The 20,554-nt window shown below is 55.4% G+C and overlaps 1 protein-coding gene and 1 long non-coding RNA gene across 20 annotated transcripts in view; one reads left to right on the top strand and one right to left on the bottom strand.

The window, feature by feature from the left end:
* The window catches only part of DAB2IP (DAB2 interacting protein), a 194,479-nt gene that overhangs the window by 109,960 nt on the left and 63,965 nt on the right, over nt 1-20,554 (top strand). For 12 of the 19 annotated variants that reach the window (XM_044778866.2, XM_044778863.2, XM_070518825.1 and 9 more), the window contains one exon: nt 427-575. The exons of the other annotated variants lie outside the window; for them this stretch is intronic. In XM_044778866.2, the coding sequence (XP_044634801.1) occupies nt 427-575 (149 nt within the window). The remainder of the gene's footprint in view (nt 1-426; nt 576-20,554) is intronic. 19 annotated transcript variants of the gene reach the window in all.
* Nucleotides 584-20,554, bottom strand: part of LOC106824195 (uncharacterized) — a 42,832-nt gene continuing 22,861 nt past the window's right edge. The window contains exons 3-5 of the long non-coding RNA XR_001396338.3: nt 19,860-19,980; nt 19,581-19,748; nt 584-7,481 (exon numbers count right to left, since the gene is read on the bottom strand). This is a non-coding gene — a long non-coding RNA (uncharacterized lncRNA). The remainder of the gene's footprint in view (nt 7,482-19,580; nt 19,749-19,859; nt 19,981-20,554) is intronic.

The following is a 20,554-nucleotide window of genomic DNA, read 5'->3' as shown; positions in this document are numbered from 1 at the left end:
AGGGGGGGCCCCACCCCCCCGCAGCCGCCAAGGCCCCGGGGTCCCCGCCCCTCCGCAGCCCCGCCCCCTCGGCCCCCGGACCCCCGCCCCCGCGCCCGGGGGGCTCGGGCCACTTCGGCCGCTGCCGGCGCGGCTCGGCTCGGCGTTGCCATGGCAACAGCGGCTTAGGGGGCGGGGGCGACGTGGCGGGCTGGGCCGGCCGGCCGGGCGGCGCGGGGTGGGCTGGGCCGCGCTGCGCGGGCCGGGCCGTCCGCGCTCGGTCGGCGGGCGGGCGGCGCGGGCCGCGAGCTGCTGGGGCCGAGCCCGAGCCCGCGCCCGCCCTCGGCCGCGCGGCCGCCCGAGCCAGGGCGCGGGTCCCGCCGGGTCCCGGGCCCGGCGCCGCGCTAACCCCGCCTCCCCTTCCCCCTCTTGTCGCCCCGCGCGCAGGGCTTCCTCAGCCGCCGCCTCAAGGGCTCCATCAAGCGCACCAAGAGCCAGCCCAAGCTGGACCGCAACCACAGCTTCCGCCACATCCTGCCGGGGTTCCGGAGCGCCGCCGCCGCCGCCGCCGCCTCCGCCGCCGCGGACAATGAGAGGTGAGCCCGCCGCCCGGCCGGCCGGCCCGGCCTCCGCGCGCCGCCGCCCCGGGATGCGCCCCGAGGGCGCGGGGACAAAGCGGGAGCCGGGGCTGGGGCGCGCCGAAAGCGGGAGGGCGCCCCACGCCGCCCCCCGGCAACTTGTGGGGCCGCCTCGGACTGGGGGGCCCGACGGGGGCGCCTTCTCTCTCCGCTCCGGGGTGAGGAGGGGCTGCCGAGGCTCCGGGCGAGGCCGGCGGGAAGTGCCCTCTCCGCCGGCAAGTCGTGCCTCGCCTTACCGAGGTGGGCATTGTTCCCTGGGCGGTGTAGTGCCCGGAGCTGGGGACAGAAGTGGCGCCTCCACCCCCAGGACCCATCCTCGTGCCTCTGGAGCCCCTGGGTGTCCCATACAAAAGGCATTTACTGCTAGGTTTTGCTGAGACCCAGTGGTGAGGCAAAGGGTGAACATCTGGAGGGGAGGAGCAGGGGGCTGGGCCGCTTAGGGGGCACATCTGCTCTAAGTAGGGCACGTGCTCCCCTGGGGGCTGGGGCGAGCCAGCGGGCAGTGCCCGGGCCCTGAGCTCAGGGGCATTGCCGAGGCGGGCGAAGAAGGGCCTGGTCCTCTCCAGCTGGGGCCGCTGCTTCCCTCCCTCACCTCTCCACTCCCAGGAGTGTCTCCTGTTTCCAGGTTCCTTCTCCTGGGCAAGCCGGGAGCAGGTGTGGAAATTCCAGGGGGAGGTGGCTTGCGGGGCAGAGGAGGAGAGGGAGGAGGTGGCTGAGCCCGCCGGGAGTCACCGGCAACAGAGCAGGCTTCAGCTCGCAAGGGCAAGCCATCCTGTCCTCGTGCTAGGGCACTGGGCAGACACAGACTCTCCGGGCCCAGGTCCCCTTCCTTAAGCTGTGCCAGCCACGGCACCTTTCCACTTGGGCACAGGCACAGTGATGGATTCCAGCGCCAGTTAGAACGTGTCCCAGCTCAGCTTGTGGAGGTGAAAGAATGGGAGGGCACCAAGGATCCTTTTCAGCATTCAGCCCGGGCACCTCAGGCCCCTGGCATCTGCCTTCGTAGGGCTGTGCCCCTGTGTGTGATTGGTGAGTTGGCTCTCACTGTAGGGCAGGCACAGGTAGAATGAAAATGTCTCTCCCCTCCCCCTTGGTTCCAGCAGCCAGAGCAGCACAAGTTATAGCCCAACTCCTGCCCAAGGTTGAGTGACTGTTTAGCTGACCCCTAGCATCTTCTTGGAGAGTACCACCTCCCATCTGCCCATAGAATTACTAGACCTTTAATTTCCATGAGCCCGGAGCTGCTCTCCAATGCATCCCCACCACTGCCTGCAGCTGGTTTCCTGCCCCAGCTGCCAAGCCCAGCCCGAGGCAGGACCCTCAGCCTTTCTCTGATGGCCGTGGTGCCCCAGGGGACCAGGCGTGCCCTGGCAGGAAGATGCAGCCAGGCCAGAGCTCAGTGCTGGGTGCAGCCACTGCGTCTTTGAAAATCTCGTTTCCCATCTTTGTTATTGTCTGGGCGGCAGGCCACCCGGTCTGCTGCCTTCTCCCTCCGCCCGGCCCCCGCCTCCGGCTTTCTCCCCCAGGAACATGCCCTTCTCTGCGCTTTCGTTGGCAGGGGTCAGGACCTTCTGCACCCGCATGCGGGGCCTTGTGTACGTACCCCGTTTTGTGTGCATGTGTTGGTTGTCCGGGGGAGCAGGAGAGACAGCAGGCAGTCCAGCCTCTGAATGTGTCTGCCCTCCCCGGAGCAGACAGCGTGCATGCCATGTTTACCTCCCTCCAGCGGAGAGCCTGCACGGAGAAGCTGGGAAACGCTCGGCAGGCGACCCTGGCCGGAGGTCGGGGCATCGCTGAGATGACTTCGTGCAGGTTCTGCCGGGCTTGGCCTCAGGTCAGCCTTGCCACATGCTGAAGGGGTGCGGAGTGGGAGGTTGGGAGTGAAATTATAAGCCCGTTTATAGAAACGGTGGTAAACGGTAGCGGTTGGAGCAGAATGTCACTGGCAGTGGTGTGGAATTGTCTTATTAATTTTCTGTAAACAAAATCTGGCTTGGTGGCTTCTCTGGCACAAGAAGGGAGCCCAGACAGGCAGAGAGACTGTGTTTGAAATCCCTCTCCCCAACCTTGGAGCCTTGGAGGGCTGGCATCTCTTGATTTGCTTAGAGATAGATTTGTTGGCTACTGTTGGGGTGGACGGGCAGGTGGTTCTCCAGGGCAGTCTCTAGAGTCATCCTATTTGGAGTGAGTAAAACCAACTGTGGGCCCCCCGCAAAAGCTTATGGTCAAACCTGGGTGAGTGGAGAGGTGCCTCCCTCTGCTCCGCTGCGGTGTGGTTGTGCTGTTCAAGGCTGGGCGGACAGAACGGGCTGCCTTTGGCTTGACTTAGCAGCCAGGAGGGGGTTGAATCCTGGCTCCATGGGACCCTCACTGGGTGACCCAGCCTCTGGCTGGGGAGGGGGTAAGTGCAGAGACCCCAGCCTCAGTGAGGGGATAGGGGTGGGGGCTTCTAGGGTGGCATATGTGAGCCCTGGTCCCCGTGGTCTCCGCATGTAGATAAGCAGCACAGGGCACTGGGAGGCAGCCGCTTAGGTCCGGACTTGGGATGAAGCTGTCTGCTTCATGGCTGCTGAGGCGGCTTTGTTGCATGCTGGCTGCTGTGCTCCGAAAACTGCTGTGTTGGGGAGGTTATTTTTTGCGCTGGAATTCTCTCATCTGGAGGTTGGAAACCAGTTGGTTCTGCGCTCGCATCTTTCTGCTGCCTGGGAAAGGAGTCTGCCCCAGGTGTGGGGATGCTGAGCCTGGCTGGTTGGGAGAGAAGGCTGGGGTCAGGCCAGCCAGGGCTTGATGGGCACAATTGGGCTCTGGGGGTCTCCAGGACCACAGAACGGGTTTGAGTCGCTGTACTTATTTCCCTGAAATGGCCTGGGGGAGGTTCCCAGCTGGTCTCCAAAAATCCCTGAGCCCCTTGTCTGAGAAATGAGCGTCTCTCATTTCTTCTTTGGAGGTTTTGGAAATAAGCACCAAGGACAGGTAGTCATTTCTCCTAGATAAGAGAAATGAATGCTGCTCTGAGGCTTTCCAGGCGAAAGGTGTGCTGGCAAAAGCATTTTTGTTTTGTAGGCTGGAAATGTTGCCGCTTCATTTACAAGACTGTTTAACATTGGGAAAAGCGATCGAGGATGTGGCGGTTCTGCCTTCCCGGAAGATAATTTCCAAGTCATTCATTTATTTATTAATGTTCCTGAGCGGCTAGGAGGGTCAGCTGGCAATGTTGTCCTTTCCTCATCCTGTTTCTCCCTGAGACTGTTTCTGGGTGACTCTGGCCCTGCACACGTGCTGGGAGCATGCCTCCTCTGGCTCTCTACCTGTTCTCAACCCCTGTAGTTATGCCGAGGGGGCGGTAGCCTCCTTCCCATTCTTCCCAGTTGGCCTAGTGCAGAGCTCTTCCATAAACGGGGCAGCCCAGGGGCAGGTATGCAAAGCTGATATGTGCAGAGTTAGACTTCTCACACCTGAAAGTTACTGATGGTGGGATGCCAGGCAGTGTAAGAGTGGGGAACGGGACACTTGGAAGTCGGGGTGGGAGCTCTCAGGGCCCCTCCACTGGCCCTGAGTAGGCAGCAAGCACTTTTGCCCCTTTGGGTGAGGCAGTCCCTGGAGAGGGAGAGGAAGCTTGATGAGAACGGGGGAAATGGAAGATGGGATCTGTTTTCCTGCCTTAGTTGTGGACAGTAGGTGCCGGAGGGGCTGGGCATCCAGACCTGGCTTTTCTTGCCCTCTCACTCTCCCCCTCCGTAGACAGTGAGGGCCTGGTCCTTCTCTGCCTTCCCTTGAGTGACGTCGAGATGATGGTGCAGTTTAGACAGTCTCCAGGAGTAATGGGAAGTATGTGATCTTTGGATTTGAAGCCGGGCATTCTTGGGGCAAGTCACTGAACCTTTTGGAGCCTCAGTGTGCACATCTGCAAAATGGACCTGATGATAACGTCGTTGGAAACATTAATATATTCAGCATGTGTTTAGTAGAAAGCATCCTGTTCAGTGCTGTTTCGTTGGCAACTAACACCAGGTCTTGCACATTTCTTACATGTTTCTAAAGTTTTATTAAATGAGTAATAGCATGTGAAAGAGGTTAGACTGGCATGTTGTAGGTTTTTAATAAGTTGTAATTAATATTGGTAGGGAAAATTCGCTTCATCTTGGTAAGCCTCAGTTTTCTTGTCAGCAATATGGGAATAAAAACAAGCAATCATGTGGTGTTACTGTGAGGTTCAAGAGAAACTAGATGTTGGTGTTCCTTGTAAGGTAAAGAGGGCTTTGCAGAGGATCCTTATTACCTTGAACACAAGAAATAGCCAGGCAGAGTGACCCTTGTTCCTGTCTACACCTGGGAAAGCAGCCCTCTCCTATATGTGTATTAAAAGTCAGTTTTAAGGGGCTGGCCCTGTGCCTGAGTGGTTAAAGTTTCACACGCTCTGCTTTGGCAGCCTGGGTTCACGGGTTCAGATCCCGAATGAGGACCTACTCCACTCATCAGCCATGCTGTGGAGGCATCCCACATAGAAAATAGAGGAAGATTGGTACAGGTGTTAGCTCAGGGACAGTCTTCCTCAAGCAAAAAAAGAAAAAAAAAAAGGAAGATTGGCAATGGATGTTAGCTCAGGGTGAATCTTACTCACCAAAAAAAAAAAAAATCAATTTAAAAGTTCCGTGTTGTGTTTGGGTCATACTTGGTTTTCATTTAAGCGCTTAGGTTATTTATCTAGTTTTTCTTTATTAAAAATGGTGCTGGTATTTAAATCCTTGAATATTTATCTTTGTCTACTTCTCTGGTTGTTTCTGTAGGATAAAGTCTTAGAAATGGAATTAGTAGGTCAAAGAATATAAACAGCTTGAGGTTTTGGTAAAGTGCCTCCCCTGACCGAAAGCCTGTAATAATTTACCCTCTCCAATGATTTTTGAGAGTACTCACCTGTTTCCTCACCCTCAGAAACATTGGGTGTTGTCACTAAAACAATCTTTGTTATTTGAATAGGCGGAAGAATGGTATTTCGTTGTGACTTGCATTTCTTTGCTTGTTAGTGATTGAATATTGTTTTCCCGAATTGAATGGCCAGTAGGGCTGCTTCTTTTGAGTCTTGTCTATTCTTCTCCTTGGCCTTCTGAACATTCTCACGAGCCCCTTGCAGGATTCTTGGTTGCCTTGTTTGGCCTCCCTCAGCTCTGAGAAGCCCCATGTGGGTGGATCCTTGTTAAATGGGTCTCTGCCTTCCAAGAGGTATGGCAGGGGATTCATTAATTACCTACAAGCAAGGCTCATCCAGCTCTCCCCTCCCCTCCCCGCCTCTCCCCTCTTCTCCCCTCCTCTCCATAAGGGAATCAGATTTAATTCTTAATCCGATAATTATCATAAGGAGGCCTGGCATTTACACAGCACTGGGAGAGGTCTTCTGCCCTTCAGGGTAAGTAGACAGTGAAAATTCGCTCTTAGATTCAGGGAAACTGAGGCATCCAGTCAAAGGCATGGAGTTGAGCCCATCACAGAAGTCAGGCCTGTGACCAGGTCCTGACCTCCTGCAGTGATGTACTTGGAGCTCCGTGGGCACCTTTGGGGCAGGGGCTGACCGGAGCCCTGCACACGAGCACATGATTCTGAGCCTCATCTCCAGAGAGGGACGGGAAAGCCACAGAACACGACCCGGACATAGAGAAGAACCAATTTATTTTTTGCTTTCTCATTTTTATCACCCTCCTTTTAGATCTGCGGCTCCCTCATGTATCTTCCAGAGATCTGAGCTGGGCAATATTTTTAGGAACAGTGGAAATTAGCTAGTGAGAATGTGATCAGCCCCAGGCTGGGGTTTCAAAGGCTGGAGAAGCCTTTTTTCGTACAGGCGTCTGTGGTCGTGTGTGTGCCTGTACGTGCACGTTTTCGTATGTCTTGCAAGTATGCACCTGCCCTCATGAAGGTGTGTGAGTGTGTTATATGTAAATGTCCTTGTTCATGTCTGTGCATTGAAATGATAATCATATGCCTAGCATTTGGAACAGTGCTTGGTACTTCATATTGGATTGGACCATATGAAGTGGCTATTTTTGTAGGTCAAATATGCACATATGGTTCAACCTACTAACTGCTCAATAAGTGTTGGCAACCATGATTATCATTGTATCTGTTTTCTTATATGTACGTGTCTACCAGTGTGTGTGTGTGTTTACATACACCCTCTTGTGCCTCGGGTGTAGTATGTTCTGTGTTTGAGATCTCACATGTGCACATCTATGTGCTTGTGAACAGTTTCTGTTTGGGTTTGTGGCCACTGAGTTGTCCAGTTTTGTGAACAAACTGCCCACCTTCTTCGGGAGACCCTCCCATGGCTCAGCATATACCCGGGCCCTCAGGACAGCAGCCCTCTTAATCCCCTCGTGCCTTTAGGTGCCAGTGGAGCCCAGGCCTGGGGTGCCAGGCCCGAGGGGTGCCATGGGGTCTATTGCCTTCTCCCAAGTAACCCTGACTGTTTCCAGGCCCCATGTCTGAGAATATGCAAATTGACTCTTTAATGGAATTCCTTTGCAAAATATTACTTGAGCCAGAAAGTTAATTACCAGGCTCTAATTAATGGCTATTTCAGAAGGCCACAGAAGAGAGCTGGAGATCATAGGGAGACTGAAAAGGCAGGAAGGAAAACATCCAGCTCCACCGGCTGGCTTGGTGACTTCTTCCCGGGTGGCAGGGCACACACAGCTTCTCACTTGCTCTGAGCTGCAACCCAGTCCCCTGTGGCGATGGGCTATGGGAGAGTGGGAAAGCACCGCTTGCATGAAGAACCTCTGGTGTCCTGGTCTTCTGGCCGTCAGTCCATCCATCTGTGAGGAGTGGCCTGGGCCGCATTCCCAGCTGGGGGGTGAGTTGTGTCAGTAGCTGTGGATAGCAGGACCAAGATGAGGCTTAGTCCCCCACCTCCAGCCCTCCGAGGCCTCCAGCAGCCAGGTGACATGCCCAAGGCCTGGGCTATTGAAGGGACAGTCACTGGCCACTCTACCGTGAAACTGACCCATTTCCTACCCCTCCAGGAGTCTTCGGGCTGCTGCCTCAGGCCCCCGTTCCCCCTACCCCCCAAGAGCCTGAGAGCCTGAAGCAGCTTCCAGAAGGGCCGAATCTCCAGCAGGGGCCAGCTCCTCTTCGTGCTCCCCCTCAGTGCTCAGTGTGGAGTCACCTGTGATCATGCCTGCCCCCCTACCTCAAGGGACAGGCTGAAAGCCCAGGGGAGATTGTTGTGATGGAAAAGATGTGGAAGTTTCCCTCGAAGCAAGGGGTGCCAGGAAGGGTGGCCTATATTACTGTCCCCTCCTGAGATGGAGGGAGTCTCTGTCCTCTGTGGGCATGTGTGGGTGTGAACTTGTGTTGGGCATGCAGCATCTCACATATACCAAGAGGCACAGCTTTGGCTCCCACCAAGTCTTGTCTACGGACCATACCACATGCCACCCAGGCATGCACATGTAAGAACCTTCCTTGGCATTTGGAAGGCAGGTCCTTGTGGAAGCCACCGGTTGTGCACCAGAGGTCCCCTCTGAGCAAGGCAGGTTGGGGGAAGGAGTAGGAGACAGGATCCCACCTGCCAGAATCCCTGGCAGCCTGCCTGGGAATACCCTGGGCATTCCTTGGGAAGGGTAAGAAGTAACCCCAAGGCTGGAGGTCAAGCCTGATCCTGGGGCATGCCAAGAATAGGACCTTCCTGACACCCCCACTTGCAGCTGCTCAGGAAGCCTGCATATGCCTGACCCCTGGGATTGTCTCCTGGAAGACCTCGGCTGATGGCAATGTGCTGGGGCAGGCTGGTTGGAGGCTCTAACAGAGCACTTTGTGCCTTGAGTAGGAGCTCAGGGTTTGCCCAGTGAGTAACTGAATGCACTTTGGTTTTCTAGGAGGGGAGGGCCCCCAGGGCAGCTCCAAGAACTCCTTAGAAGTTCCCCCAAAGGCAGCCTGAGCAGGGCTTTGCCGCCCCTCCCTCCCGCTGCCCCACCTGCTGCCACTGTACCCTGACTGCCACAGGCCAAGCTGGAGCCACACTGTGCAGGAGTCACAGGAACTCGGCTCTCGGGCCTGGCTCTGCTGCTGACTCAGTGTGATCAACCTGGGAAAAGCCACTGAGTCTCAGTTTTCCCATCTCTCAAGTGGGGCTAGTGGGGCAGGAATTGGCCCAGATAGAAGGTGGGTTTGCACATTTCCTGCATCACATGCTCTGCGGGGTGAGTTACTCCTAGTCACACCTCCGTTTTCTGGTGGGCAGCCCCCATGGGGTTGCTGAGGGGCCCTTCTCCAGCTGGCTCTGGCCCCCGCCCAGTTAACCCCACCCAGTTAACCCTGGGACAGGCACTTGTCTGTTACCCTGACCTTTCTCACACCCTCAGGGCCCTTGTTTGCAGGCCGGGCCTGATTGTGAAAGAGCCTGCTGGGCAGAGATAGAGATGCCACCCTGGTAGCGCAGGCCCTAATTTGATGTGACGTTGTCGTGGGGAGTTTTCATACCAAGGGCAGTGAATTAGTGTGGTGTCTCCCTGTGCCCACTGACTAAGGGGAAGTTAATTTCATGCTCTGTCTTTTTGACATTCGTAATCAAAGCATTGTATTGCAGCTGCAGACTGTTAGCACGGGAAGGATGTGTGAGCCTCAACAATCACATTTGTTTGTGGCGGGGAGGCGCTGGATTAATAGCTTGTTCACAGCCCCACCCCCTCTGCTCCTATTCCCCTTCCTGCCCTCTTTCCCCATTTCTAGCTTCCCCAGATTCCATCAGGAAACTTGGTCCCAAAAGTGACTTTGCCTAAAACCCTGCTCTTGTCTTAGAAGCCAAGGACCTGGCCCCCAAGCAGAACTGACCAGCCCACCCCAGGAAGGATCTGTACAAAGAAGGGTTGCTTGAGATGCCTGATAAAATGCAGATTCTTGGGCCCCACCCCAGAACTTGCGAATTAAACTCTGATGGAGTGGTCGTGTTTCCCCAAAGTTTGAGAACCACTGCCCAGAGTTTGTTTCTTTTGCAGAGGGGCAAGAACTGTGTGCCAATGACTTGCCTAGGCATTGCCCCTGCCATAATCTTATTGCTTCCTCATGGTAAGAGGGTTTCTCGTTTCCCATTTCACAGTTGTAGAAACTGAAACTTCAAGAGGGGAGTGTCACTGGCTCAGTCACCCATTGGGGGACCCCATGCTGAGGCCATCCTTTGCCTGCTTGATGCCTAAAATCCCCCACCAGCAGGCTGTGCCCTTTCTTTTTACAGTTGTGATGCCTTTTGAAAGAAATCTTCCCCCTCGAGGAGTGCCAGCAGCCCCGTCTTGTGCTTGTGCAGGGCTCCCCACTGTGAAAAGCTCTTTCATACCGGCACCCTGGGTCTGACCCAAGGGTGCTTGGAGCAGTCAGGGCGTTTATGACTGTGATCTGCCTTTTACAGGTGAGGTAGGTGAGGCTCAGAGAGGTGAAGGGGCATCTGGAGTTGGAGCTTGTCTCCTAACTCCAGGTCCAGTGTTCGCCCACCTGTGCCACCAGCGCCCGCTCTTCTTGCCGCCTCCCCAGTTACAGGTGGGGAAACTGAGGTTCAGAGAGGTGTAGTCACTTACCAGGATGGAGTGAGTGGCAGTAATGTGATTCAAGCCCAGGTCCATGGAGGCAAAGACCAGAGGATGGGACTAGCCACCATTTCACGGCTGAACCAGGTGCCCCTGGCCCCCACCTGGGAGTGGAGCTCTTTCAGCACAGCCTGGAGGGTCTCCGCTCAGGGGTGAGAGCTGTCTATGCGGAGGCCACCAAGGGAGGCCAGGCCAGGTGGGGCATGGGGCGGGCTGCAGGCCCAACTCAGTTGTGGGAGGAGGATGGGGGTGGGAGGGGCGGGGGAGTCTGGGCCTGTGGGGCATGGAGCTGGAATTTGAACCTGTGGCTGCCTTACTCCAAGCCCCATCCCTCACCGCGTGTTGTGTAGGAGGTCTACAGGAGCTGTGCCTGCGTCAGTCACCCAGAACTGGTCCAGGGTCCAGCTCCACCGACTGCTTCTCTCTGAGCCTCAGTTTCCCCGTCTCAATAAAGCAGGAACTAAAGCTAGTATCTTGGGGCCCAGGGTTCTGGGATTCCTGGAAGGGAAGCAGCTAGCGCAGGGTGGTGTGTCAAGTCTTTCCCGGCCTTTGCGGCACTGCCTTCTGGTCATGAGGCCCCTGAAGCTGTGGAAGGAGGGAGCCTTGGTGGCAGGGATGTCTTTGTCTTTGCACTCTTCATGACTGGCTTCTCTTGTGCAGTGATAACACCACCACCCCCTGCCCTTGCATGGCCACTCGTGATGGACCGGGCTCCGCGCCTGACACCCTCTCGTTCATTTTCTCCTTTTGTCCTTCTGACAGCCCTGTGAAGGACAGGTGCTCTTACCCTCCTCGTTTTACAGGGTATAAAAACGAGGCACAGAGAGACGGAGCAACCTGCCCAAGTCATACAGCTCCTAACGGGCTGAGCTGGGATTCAAACCCAGACAGTCTGGCCTCACTGTATAAACGCCCGCCATCAGCCACTATTCTGCATGGTCTCTGTACGCTCTGTTTTACAGATGACGTGCTCTGTCAGTAGTCACATCAGTAAACTCCCTGCCATTTATGAAGCGTCTCCTGCATGCCAGGCGTTGTGTGTTGTATAGATGTCATCTTTAATCCTCTTGGCTGCCCCCGTTTTATCCTGCCCCGTTTTACAGCTGACGAAACCAGCCTCCTCAGAGGGGTAGGGTCACTTAGGGATTACCGTCACGATGGATTTAGAATCTAGGTCTCTGTGGGTACCCAAAGCCTGTCTGGTGTAGCAGCTAACAGGATGTGTACATCCTGTGGGCCAGGCCTGCTCTCAGCACTTCCCTGAGGGAAACTCACTTCATCTTCACAACAGCCGTGTGCTACACACTGTTGTTTTCTCTGGTTTACAACCAGGAAATGTGAGCTGCACAGCTGGAATGGCAGACCAAAGATTCGAACCCAAGTAGCCTGACTCCCGAGTCTGTGCTCTTAACCACTGCACAGTACTGCCCTCTCCCTATTTTATGCATGAGGAAACTGAGGCTCCGACAGGTAAAAGCTGCTTGCCCTGAGTCAGATAGCAGATGAGTGGCCGACACGGGATTTGCACCTAGGTCTTTGCAGAGTGTTTTACTCTCTCCCACATGAGAGAACGTGGCAGCCACCAGTGGGGGCTGGGGCAGTGTCCCAAGGCCACCCAGGGCTCTGCAGGAGGCCATTGTGGGTGCTGAAGTCCTGAGGTGGTGGGGGGTGGCACTGGAGGCAGCCCTTCCTCCTGGTCTCAGTGGGTAGGGTCCCCAGGATGTGAGGGCAGGGCCAGCTCTGTGACTGCCCCCTGCATTTGCAGTTGATGAGTGATTATAAGTGTCTTTCTCCATGGGCTCCCCCAGGTTCTGGACTCCCACACTTTTTCTCTTAGAGCTAATGAGCCACGGCTGGATTTGGATCAATTGACTTATGATGCTAGGTAGGGTGGGGCGGGTGGAGGAGGTCATGGGTAGGCTAACTGGCCTTGCACAGCACCTCCCCTTCCACCCCAGGTCAGCGTGTAGAGGTCACTTTCATCATTGCCCAGGAGAGTGAAGGGAAGACAGGGTGATGATGGCGGGCAGGGACTCCCCAGAGCAGCCTTTGTTCTGACCTGTGGGAAGACGGGTGAGTCTGGCGCTGAGACGCCCCCTAGACTGGCTGAGGGGGTCTCTGATGGTGCAGCCAGGCTCTTGGCTGACACAGCCCTCTGTGGACCTGATGGTGCTGGGCGCGTGCAGGTGTGGGGCAGGGGTGCCATGGCCTGGCATTCTGCCAAGAGCCCTGTCCAGCCTGCCTGAGGTGGTCTTGTCCAGTTGCCCTAGGCACGTGACATCCACAGTTTTGATGATGGTCGTCTATGAGGGTGGTGAAAACCTGCTCCAAGGGATTTCAGAGTCAAGGGATGGTGGAGCAGGCAGGGGATTTAGTGAGCAGTGTGTCCAGAGTTTCTGTAAGTCGGTGCCTGGGCTTCCAAGAGGTGAGACTAGATGTTTTCCTCCATAGGCAACGTGGGCATCCTCACTCCAGGGGAATCACTCTGTGATCCAGGCCACTGAAGGCTTGCGAGGTTCTGCAGTAAAGACACCAGTTTCACCTTCTTCAATCCAGGGCTTCCTGTCCCCCAGCCCCACCCCGGGAGCAGCTGTCGGCATTTGGGGAGGAGCAGTGTTCTGCAGAGTGTTCTTTGGTAAACAGTAATTTGAGGTGCTACCTCTCCTCAGAAGTGTGCTTTTTAAGAGGGAGCTTTGGAAGTCTTCCATGCCTTTAGGCCTACAGGATAAGCCCTGAATGATGGCCTTGCAGGCCAGCAACAGTATGGGGGCATGTTCTTTTGGAAAAAGGCATCCCTGGGTCCTCAGACTCATTCCTCAAAGCAGCTGCCAGCTCTCCTGTGTGTGGGACGGGGCCCGGCTCTGGTCACAGCCCTCAGTGGGCCCAGAGCCTGTGAAGTTTAGTCTCTGTTTTGTGGTCTGGGTGGCTCCCTTGTACTCGTCAGCTTAGGCTCTGGACGTCCCCATCCCCCTCTGGACTCCTGCAGAAGGCAGCAGTCGGGCAGAAGCTGCCCACTGATTTGCATAATTGCACCGTCCCCTGAATAATTAATAAAGCTCTGTCCTTGCTGAGAGCAAAGTCTGCACCGTTATGGATGGGTTCGCCAAGGATGGGTTTGCCGGAGCTCTTCCAGGGAGCGATGGTTTCTGGACTCCTCGGCCTTTCCTGGCATGGAGCCCCCAGAGAGAGGAGAGGGCACTGGTTGGAGGGGGTGTGTCCACACGGCGCCGGTAGTATCCTAAGGGGCCCTGCTGGTAGTGCAAGCAGCTTTATTCCAGGATCCACAGATGGGGGCTCGAGCACACTGATGATGTGAGATTCTGTGTTATCCTGCTTTCTGTGGTCCCACAAACTCTTCTTCTCTGAAGTATCGTCTACTATTGTGGAGATTTAGCCCTCTTTTCGGGTAGCCTGGAGGAGGCACTGCTGACCCAGAGGGTAAGGCCAGTGATGGTGAGTTTCCAGGCAAGAGCAGGGGAGGGGGAACCATTTCTGCTCGAGGCCTTTCTTCTTCTGTAATCCCTCCAAGTTTCCAGGCTTGTTAAGGTCAGGATTAGCCTGGGAGTGACTCCTATTTGAGGTTTCTAAGTCCCTTTTTGTGCTGTTTCCTTGAAGTGAAATTTCTCTCTGGGGATCTGGGCTTATCTCCCTGTCATGCTAGCAAGGGAGGTTGAGGGCTGGGTCTGCACCTGACATGTAGTTGACATTGGGGAAGGTCCTGTACTCTGTCTAAGCCAGAGAGGTACTTGAAATGCCCTTGCTGTCTTCTCTACCTTCCCTAGTCATTTTCCAAAGCTCTCGTAGGAGTTTCTCAAATCGGGGTCCGCAGAACACACATTCTTGCAGGTGTTAATGGGCACTTGGAATGAGAGGATTCATAGTCCACACAGGTGAGGGAAGCATTCACTGAACCAAAGCAAGCAAGTTTCATCAGTGCTTGACTCCTGGGAACCTTTAATGTGCTAAAACGCTATCCTGCATCTGGGTGTACAAGAGGGTATATAGGATGCTCTGCTTCCCATCCACACAGACTGTCTGGGGTCAGCTTGTACATCTCCAGTGATGGGGAGATGCCCATGCCATGGCTGGACAGTGCCAACTCTTGGAAACCTTCCCCTTTCTTGAGCTGCCTTAGCCAACATTTATGTGGCATTTTATCATTCACCACTTGGCCCTCATACCAGCTAGGAAAGTGGGAGGGCAGGGATTATTCCACTTTACAGATAAGGAAACTGAGGCTTGAGAGGGTAATTATCGCACCCAAAGGCACATAGATGGTGGTAGAGGTGGTATTTAAACCCGTGTCTGCCAGCTGCATCTTCAGCTCTTTCCCTTGGCCACAAGGAAACCGTTTGCTCCCTGGGTAAAGGTCAGTATGTTGGCTGGCGTTGGTCCATGGGATCTTGGGGACCTGTTGCTCCTACAGCCCCCATCCCAGCTCCGTGAGTTTCTGGAGTAGGAGGTAGGAGGTAAGCTAAAACCCTGTTTAATAGTCTTCCAACTGTGGGGCCTGGTTTGGGAGCCATACACAAATGTGGACATAAAACTACCAGATGTCCCGCTCATGAAACCATTCCTGACTCTCACCCTTTTCTTCTGCCCTCTCCTTTTATAGGGTGGGGATGTTTGAAGTGCTCCGAGAGCTGGGTAGCTGCTTGTCTTGGGCTGGTGGTGGTGGTCGGAGGGTGGAGGGGGGCAGAGGAGTCCAGCAGTCTTTCTCCAGGCCTTTCTGAGAGCCACTGCCCAGGCCTGGTGGATGGCCAGGGGCAACATGGGGTGAACCTGTTTACAGCAGCTGGGCTTAGAGGCTGCACCGAGGCTGAGATATGACTTCAGGACCTAGACCAATTGTTTTATGTCTCAGGAGTCGCCTTGGGTCACACCATGAAAGGGACTGTATTGTCCCGAAGTGTCATGTCTACCTTGTTCCAATAGGGAGCAAGCCACACAGGGGCCCCTAATGAACAGAATTCTGTTCTGTTGACAAATGGACCTAGATCTGGATCTGGGTACCTAATTTCCTGTGTGATCTTGGACAAGTCACCTAATCTCTGAACCTCTGTCTCCTCATCTTTAAAATGGGTGTGATAATGGTGCCTGCCTCCTAGGGTTTTGAGGTCTACATGAGATCACATGATAATTTTATCATCTTATCCTGTGTGCACACACACTCCACATTTGTACACACCATGTGCGTGCTTTTGAGCTTTTGTCTGAGACCTCAGAATCCTGCCAGCAGATCGGGCCCAGACCTCGCAGGGTCCACCCCATCATGTAACAGGAGACAGCTCAAGACAGGCATGAAAAGATGTTTGTGCGGACGTTTCTTCCACTTAGAAAATCAATATTCTGTGGTCTTCCTAATTGCTCTGTTGCTGCTAAATGAGTCATTATGGAGGGAAAATAGCAAATGCATTGTGAGATTAATGGGAGAAAATAGTTGGCAAATGACTTTGGTTTGCTTCCGAAACTCCAAGAAGGTGTTACTACGAGAAATCTGGAGAGCCATGCGAGGTGGAGTCCTGAGAACCAGCTATTGGTGCTGAGGCTCCAGAGGTGCCGGATGATCTGAGAGGGAGCTTTTAGGCCAGGGCACTGAGTTGGGCACCCCTCTGTAGGGGCTGGAATCACCAGTTCCTGAGTGATCAAGTCTGGAGCTGGTGATGGGACGGGAAGCTCTGATGGCCTGGTCCTGAGGAGACAGGATACTGTTCAGTGAGCTCCCCACCCTCTGCCCCCCGTGCTAGGCATGGTGCTAGCCTTGGGGGTGCAGTGTGAGCGAAACCAGCCCTGGCCCCTCCCTTAGTGGAGGAGACAGGCTGGAATGAAGTTGTCTTACAGGTCAGCATGTAATTGCATTTGAGGCACGTGGCCTGAGGGCAGTGAGAGCCCAGAGCTGGAGGGTTGCATCTGTGGGGGTGGTGGGGATGGCTTCTTCAAGGAAGAGAGGAGTGAGCTGAGCTCTCTGGGAAGGGCCTTTTGGGCGGATGGAAGAGCTTGTGCAAACGCAGTGGGTCTGGGAACGAGGGACCAAAAGAGGGCCTGTGTGATCATCCTCATAGCAAGCCCAGGAGGTGGATACTTCCTCCTTTTACGAGTAAGGTAACCAAGGCTGAAGATAGTTAAGAGACTTGCCCGAGATCATAGAGCCTTTAAATGGCAGAGTCCGGATTGGAACCTGGACCTGCCTAACTCCAAGCCGAGCTGCATGCCCACCTGCTTCAGGGAGCTGGCCTTGGCGCCTGCTGCCCTGTGGGAGTCTCCGCAGCCAGTGTCAGGGACCTCATTCCTGCAGGACGGGGGTCTGCAGAGGGCTGCCTGAGAATCTCCTGAGCCGGGGAGGTATAGGACTCCAGACGGGGAGCCCCTGCCAGCCCCAAAGCCAGGCCTCTCTGCCGTGTTGGGGCTTTGTTTCCTCTCAACGGCAAGATGACTTGGGTAATTTTCTGATGATCAAAAAAGATCAATTAATGACTCCTCTTTGAAAAAACTCTGAAAATAACACATTTCTCCCCCCATGAAGGGGGTTAATTTATTCCCTGCCACTAAGCTGGCTTGTCACTAGGTGGGGCCTACCGGCTACCTGTAGAGGTGGGGTGGAGGAGGCGTCAGCTGAAGATGCCTGGAGACCTGTGGACTCCCAGGGTTTTAGGAAGTGGCAGCAGCAGATGAAGAGAGACCAAGCACTCCTTGTGGGCACTGGGAAGAGGGTATTGGGGGGGCATCAGAGGTCATCCCACCTTCTCTTGGTTCCTGAATACACCTGAGCATCCTGGTGCTGTTGGAACCTGGCAAAACGATTCCAGAGCCCTCCTCAGGAGAGTCAGGTTCACGGGTCTAGGGTTGCCCTAGAATCTGTATTCACGACAAGCCCCTGGTGATTCTGAGACCCACTCAAGTATTGAGACCTCCAGCTAGCAGCTCTAGATTCTTCCTTGCCTGGAAGGGTCCCATTCCTCTGAGGGATGTTAGTGGTGTGGGTCCCAGGTTGTTAACTTGGGGCTGGATGTACCGCTGCCTGCTGTAGCTCGGGGAGCCAGGCCTCACTGTGTCCCTGGGGACGCTGCTAGGGCAGAGCCAGGGGGGCAGCTGAGTCCCCGACGACGAGGAAGGAACTTGGCCTAGGGTGCTTTGCTGCTACTGTTGGCTGAAAGCCAGTTTCAGCCCAAACTCCAATTGGATTGGCTGTTCCTGCTCCTCTCCAAATATACCCGGCAGCCCCCCTGGTGAGAGGGTGAGTGTTTATTTGGTCTGGTGGAAGAGCCCCAGCTGAGGGCCCTTTGTCCTGCTCAGATTCCACTTCCAAAAGAAATCTGCTTAGTTCTCCAGATAAACAGCAGGGCATCTCCTTTGGGGTTCCAGGCAGGTCTGGGGTTGGCCCTGAAGGTATAGAGGGGATCCCAGCCCTCTCCTAGCATCCCAGTGTGCTGCCAGAGGGAGGACACCAGTGGCACCTGGAGTTGGTGCCCTGAGGTCTGCTTTCTGGTCTTGTTCCTGCTTCAGGGAGCCAGTCCCTCCCTCAGAGAGAAGGTCAGGTGGACTGGCCCCACCCATGGTGATATTTCAGAGTTACCACAACAGCTCTCACTCTGGGTACCAAATCCTGGGTCTCCTTGTAGGCAGCCCTGTCCCTCCATGCTGGCAGACTCCAGCCAGCCTGAGCCCAGGCAGATGTGAAGCAGAAGGAGCCAGGTCAAGGCTTGTCCCACACACTTTTTCTTCCACCTGAGTCATGTATTTCACAGTCGTGCCTCCCTCAGTTACTATGCTATCTTGGGCAGCTGCTTGTTTTCACGGGTGCTCTGCTGTTTGCAGGTAGATAACGGGCTGTCCTCGGAGCTTGGTTCCATGGCTCCCATCATGGTCTTTGGCCACCCTGGGGGCGTGGGGTGCCCAGCACAAAGCCTGGTGATGCATCACCATGCAGTTCCAGTTGGTCATCCCTGCTGTCTCTCCCTCCTGAGTCAAAGTGGCTGCGTAGCTGTTTTTGGGTTCCTTCAGTAAATCTCTGTAGCCTCTAATGGTGGTTAGTGTGGGTGGGATTCTGTCTCCTTTGCCCACAGAGACTCCAGGAAGAGTGTATTAGTGAAGGAAGTCTCATAGCGTGCTCTGCCCTGTGCACACACGTTTGAGCGAGCTCTCAGAAAGGCAGCCCCACAGCCTCTCATAAGCTGGGACAGCCCCTCACTCTCTCCTTCCTCCCTAGAGAAGCAGCCTGCCCCGTAAGTTCACTCCCAGGCCATGCCACAGTGTTCTCATGGCGGGAACTGCCAATCTCCTCATTGGCTTCGGGGCCAGGGTCTTCCATTGAGTGCTGGGCCTCAGGCGCAGCGAGAATTCTGGACCACAAGAGGCCACCTGTGAAGGGCTGGGGCTGGCCTGCTGAGCTTGTCTGGACCTTAGGGCAGGTACAGACAGTCTGGTGACGCCCTGTGGTCTTTTTTTTGGTCACACTAGAAGCCACTCATTGCACTAATGGAAACACCGCATCCTATCTGATGCAGTCGTGCAGAAGACTATTTAGTGGGCTCGCTGTAGCTCCGCGGCACGTTGGAGTCCTTGGGGCGGGGCTCCTGCGGGTCTGCCCTTGCGTAGGTTCACTTGTTTCACACACGTTTATCACTGTCAATCATTTACCTTAAGATGTTTCTGGATGGCCAGCAAACTACTTAGCACTATCCTGGGCATTCTGAACTGGGTTGTCACCTTGCCTGTTCAGGTGAGGTCGCTCCTCCCTACCCAGAGTTATTCTGGCTGTCATGTCTGACCCTGCTGGGTGGCAGCCATGTGCTGGGCACTGAGAGAGGAGGCCTGGGTGAGAGTCCAGTGAGGGTCGTGCCTTCCTCGTACCATTCTCCTCTCAGATCCACCTCCCCTTCGTCAGCCTTCCTTCTCTGCCCTCCCCCTCCAGTGCCATGGGCCACCTGCTGCTGCAGGTCCAGGACCCTCAGTGGAGGGGCAGGTGCCACTCAGTGGTGGGCGTCCTCAAGATGAGCCTGGGTTGTTGGAACTCCTGGCCCAGAAGCCCCAAGCCCCCAGCCATGGTCCCTGTTTGGATTGTGTTGTGACAAGGGGCTTGTTTCCAACATGTGAGGTGTGCCCACGTTTCTGTCTTGATGGCCTTTCATGCTGGTGGCTCCCCCACGGGGCCCCTGACATTTTGTGTTGAGGTTTTGGAAGGGCCAGGCCCTCAATGGGGAGCCCCTGGCCAGCGGAGCTGGTAGCCCAGGAGAGAGCAGCCAGTTCTAAATCACTCTGCCTGTGAAGGCAGACTCTCTGGGCTGCCCTGGCAACAGCTCCGCGCCAGCCTGTCGGTGTGGCCGCTGACAGCCGCGGCTCCTGACTGGCTGCGCTCCCCCAACTCCGTCCCCGCCCGCTCCCGCTCACTCACTCATTAGCAGCAGCTCTTCGCATCCTTTAGGCAGATGGTGCAGAGGAAGTGCAGGGCTGGGGTCGTTGGACTCTTGAGTGGCCTTGCACGCTCCCATGCCTGAGTGGGGTCACCCTCAGTGGATTCATCAACGACATTGGCCTGGGTCGGGTGCCATTCGAGACCAGGCTGCAGAGATAATGAAGCGCAACGTCGAGGTCTTAACAAGTCTCTCCAGTCCCCTGACTCTTATCCCCACTCCCCTGAGCCTCCGTGCCCTGGTCACCCCTGTTTACTCACCAGATACGGCAGGCAGATGCCTCGGTTCAAATCCCAGCTCCACCGCTCGTCAGCTCTGTGACTTTGGGGGACTTGCCTAACTCCGTAAAATGGGGATAATAGCAATTCCTATCTCGAAGGGCTGTTGAGAAGAATAAATGAGATTTGTAGCTAAATGCTTAGCAGAGCGCCTTGAGATGTGTTAGCTATGACTGTACCATGATCTCTGTCTCATCTGTTCCCTCTGTCTGGAATGCCTCCGTCTCTTCCCTGTGCTCTTCCTGCTTTCATCCTGTCTGTCCAGTCCTAGTTCTTCCTCCTGAAGCCTCCCCTGGCCCTCCTACCCCGCGATCGCAGGTGGACTTCACTTTGCTGTGCATTTTCTGTCCTTGTTTTCTGTGCATCGTTACTGGGTCTGCTCCCCTGGCAGCAAGTGGGGCTTCCTGAGGGTGCTGACTGGAGTTGCACTTGTCCTGCTCTTCCAGGTAGAACAAAGCAGAGTCTAGCTCCTTCCAGCCCTCCAGAGCCTCGAGGTGAACCTGGAGATGCATGCCGTGCCCCCCCCCCCCGCCCCCCGCCAGCAGCATCCTGCAGCCAGTAGAGCATGTGACGAAGCACATTCACAAGGCCTTAGAATGAGAAGAAGTCATAGAGATCCCTTCACAGTTTGGAAAGCTGAGGCCAAGAGTGAGGAAGGAATCTACCCAGGGATGTGC

Source organism: Equus asinus, chromosome 10, assembly GCF_041296235.1.
Source record: "Equus asinus isolate D_3611 breed Donkey chromosome 10, EquAss-T2T_v2, whole genome shotgun sequence".
Lineage (NCBI taxonomy): Eukaryota > Metazoa > Chordata > Mammalia > Perissodactyla > Equidae > Equus > Equus asinus.
This window is presented reverse-complemented; position numbering and strand designations above follow the sequence as displayed.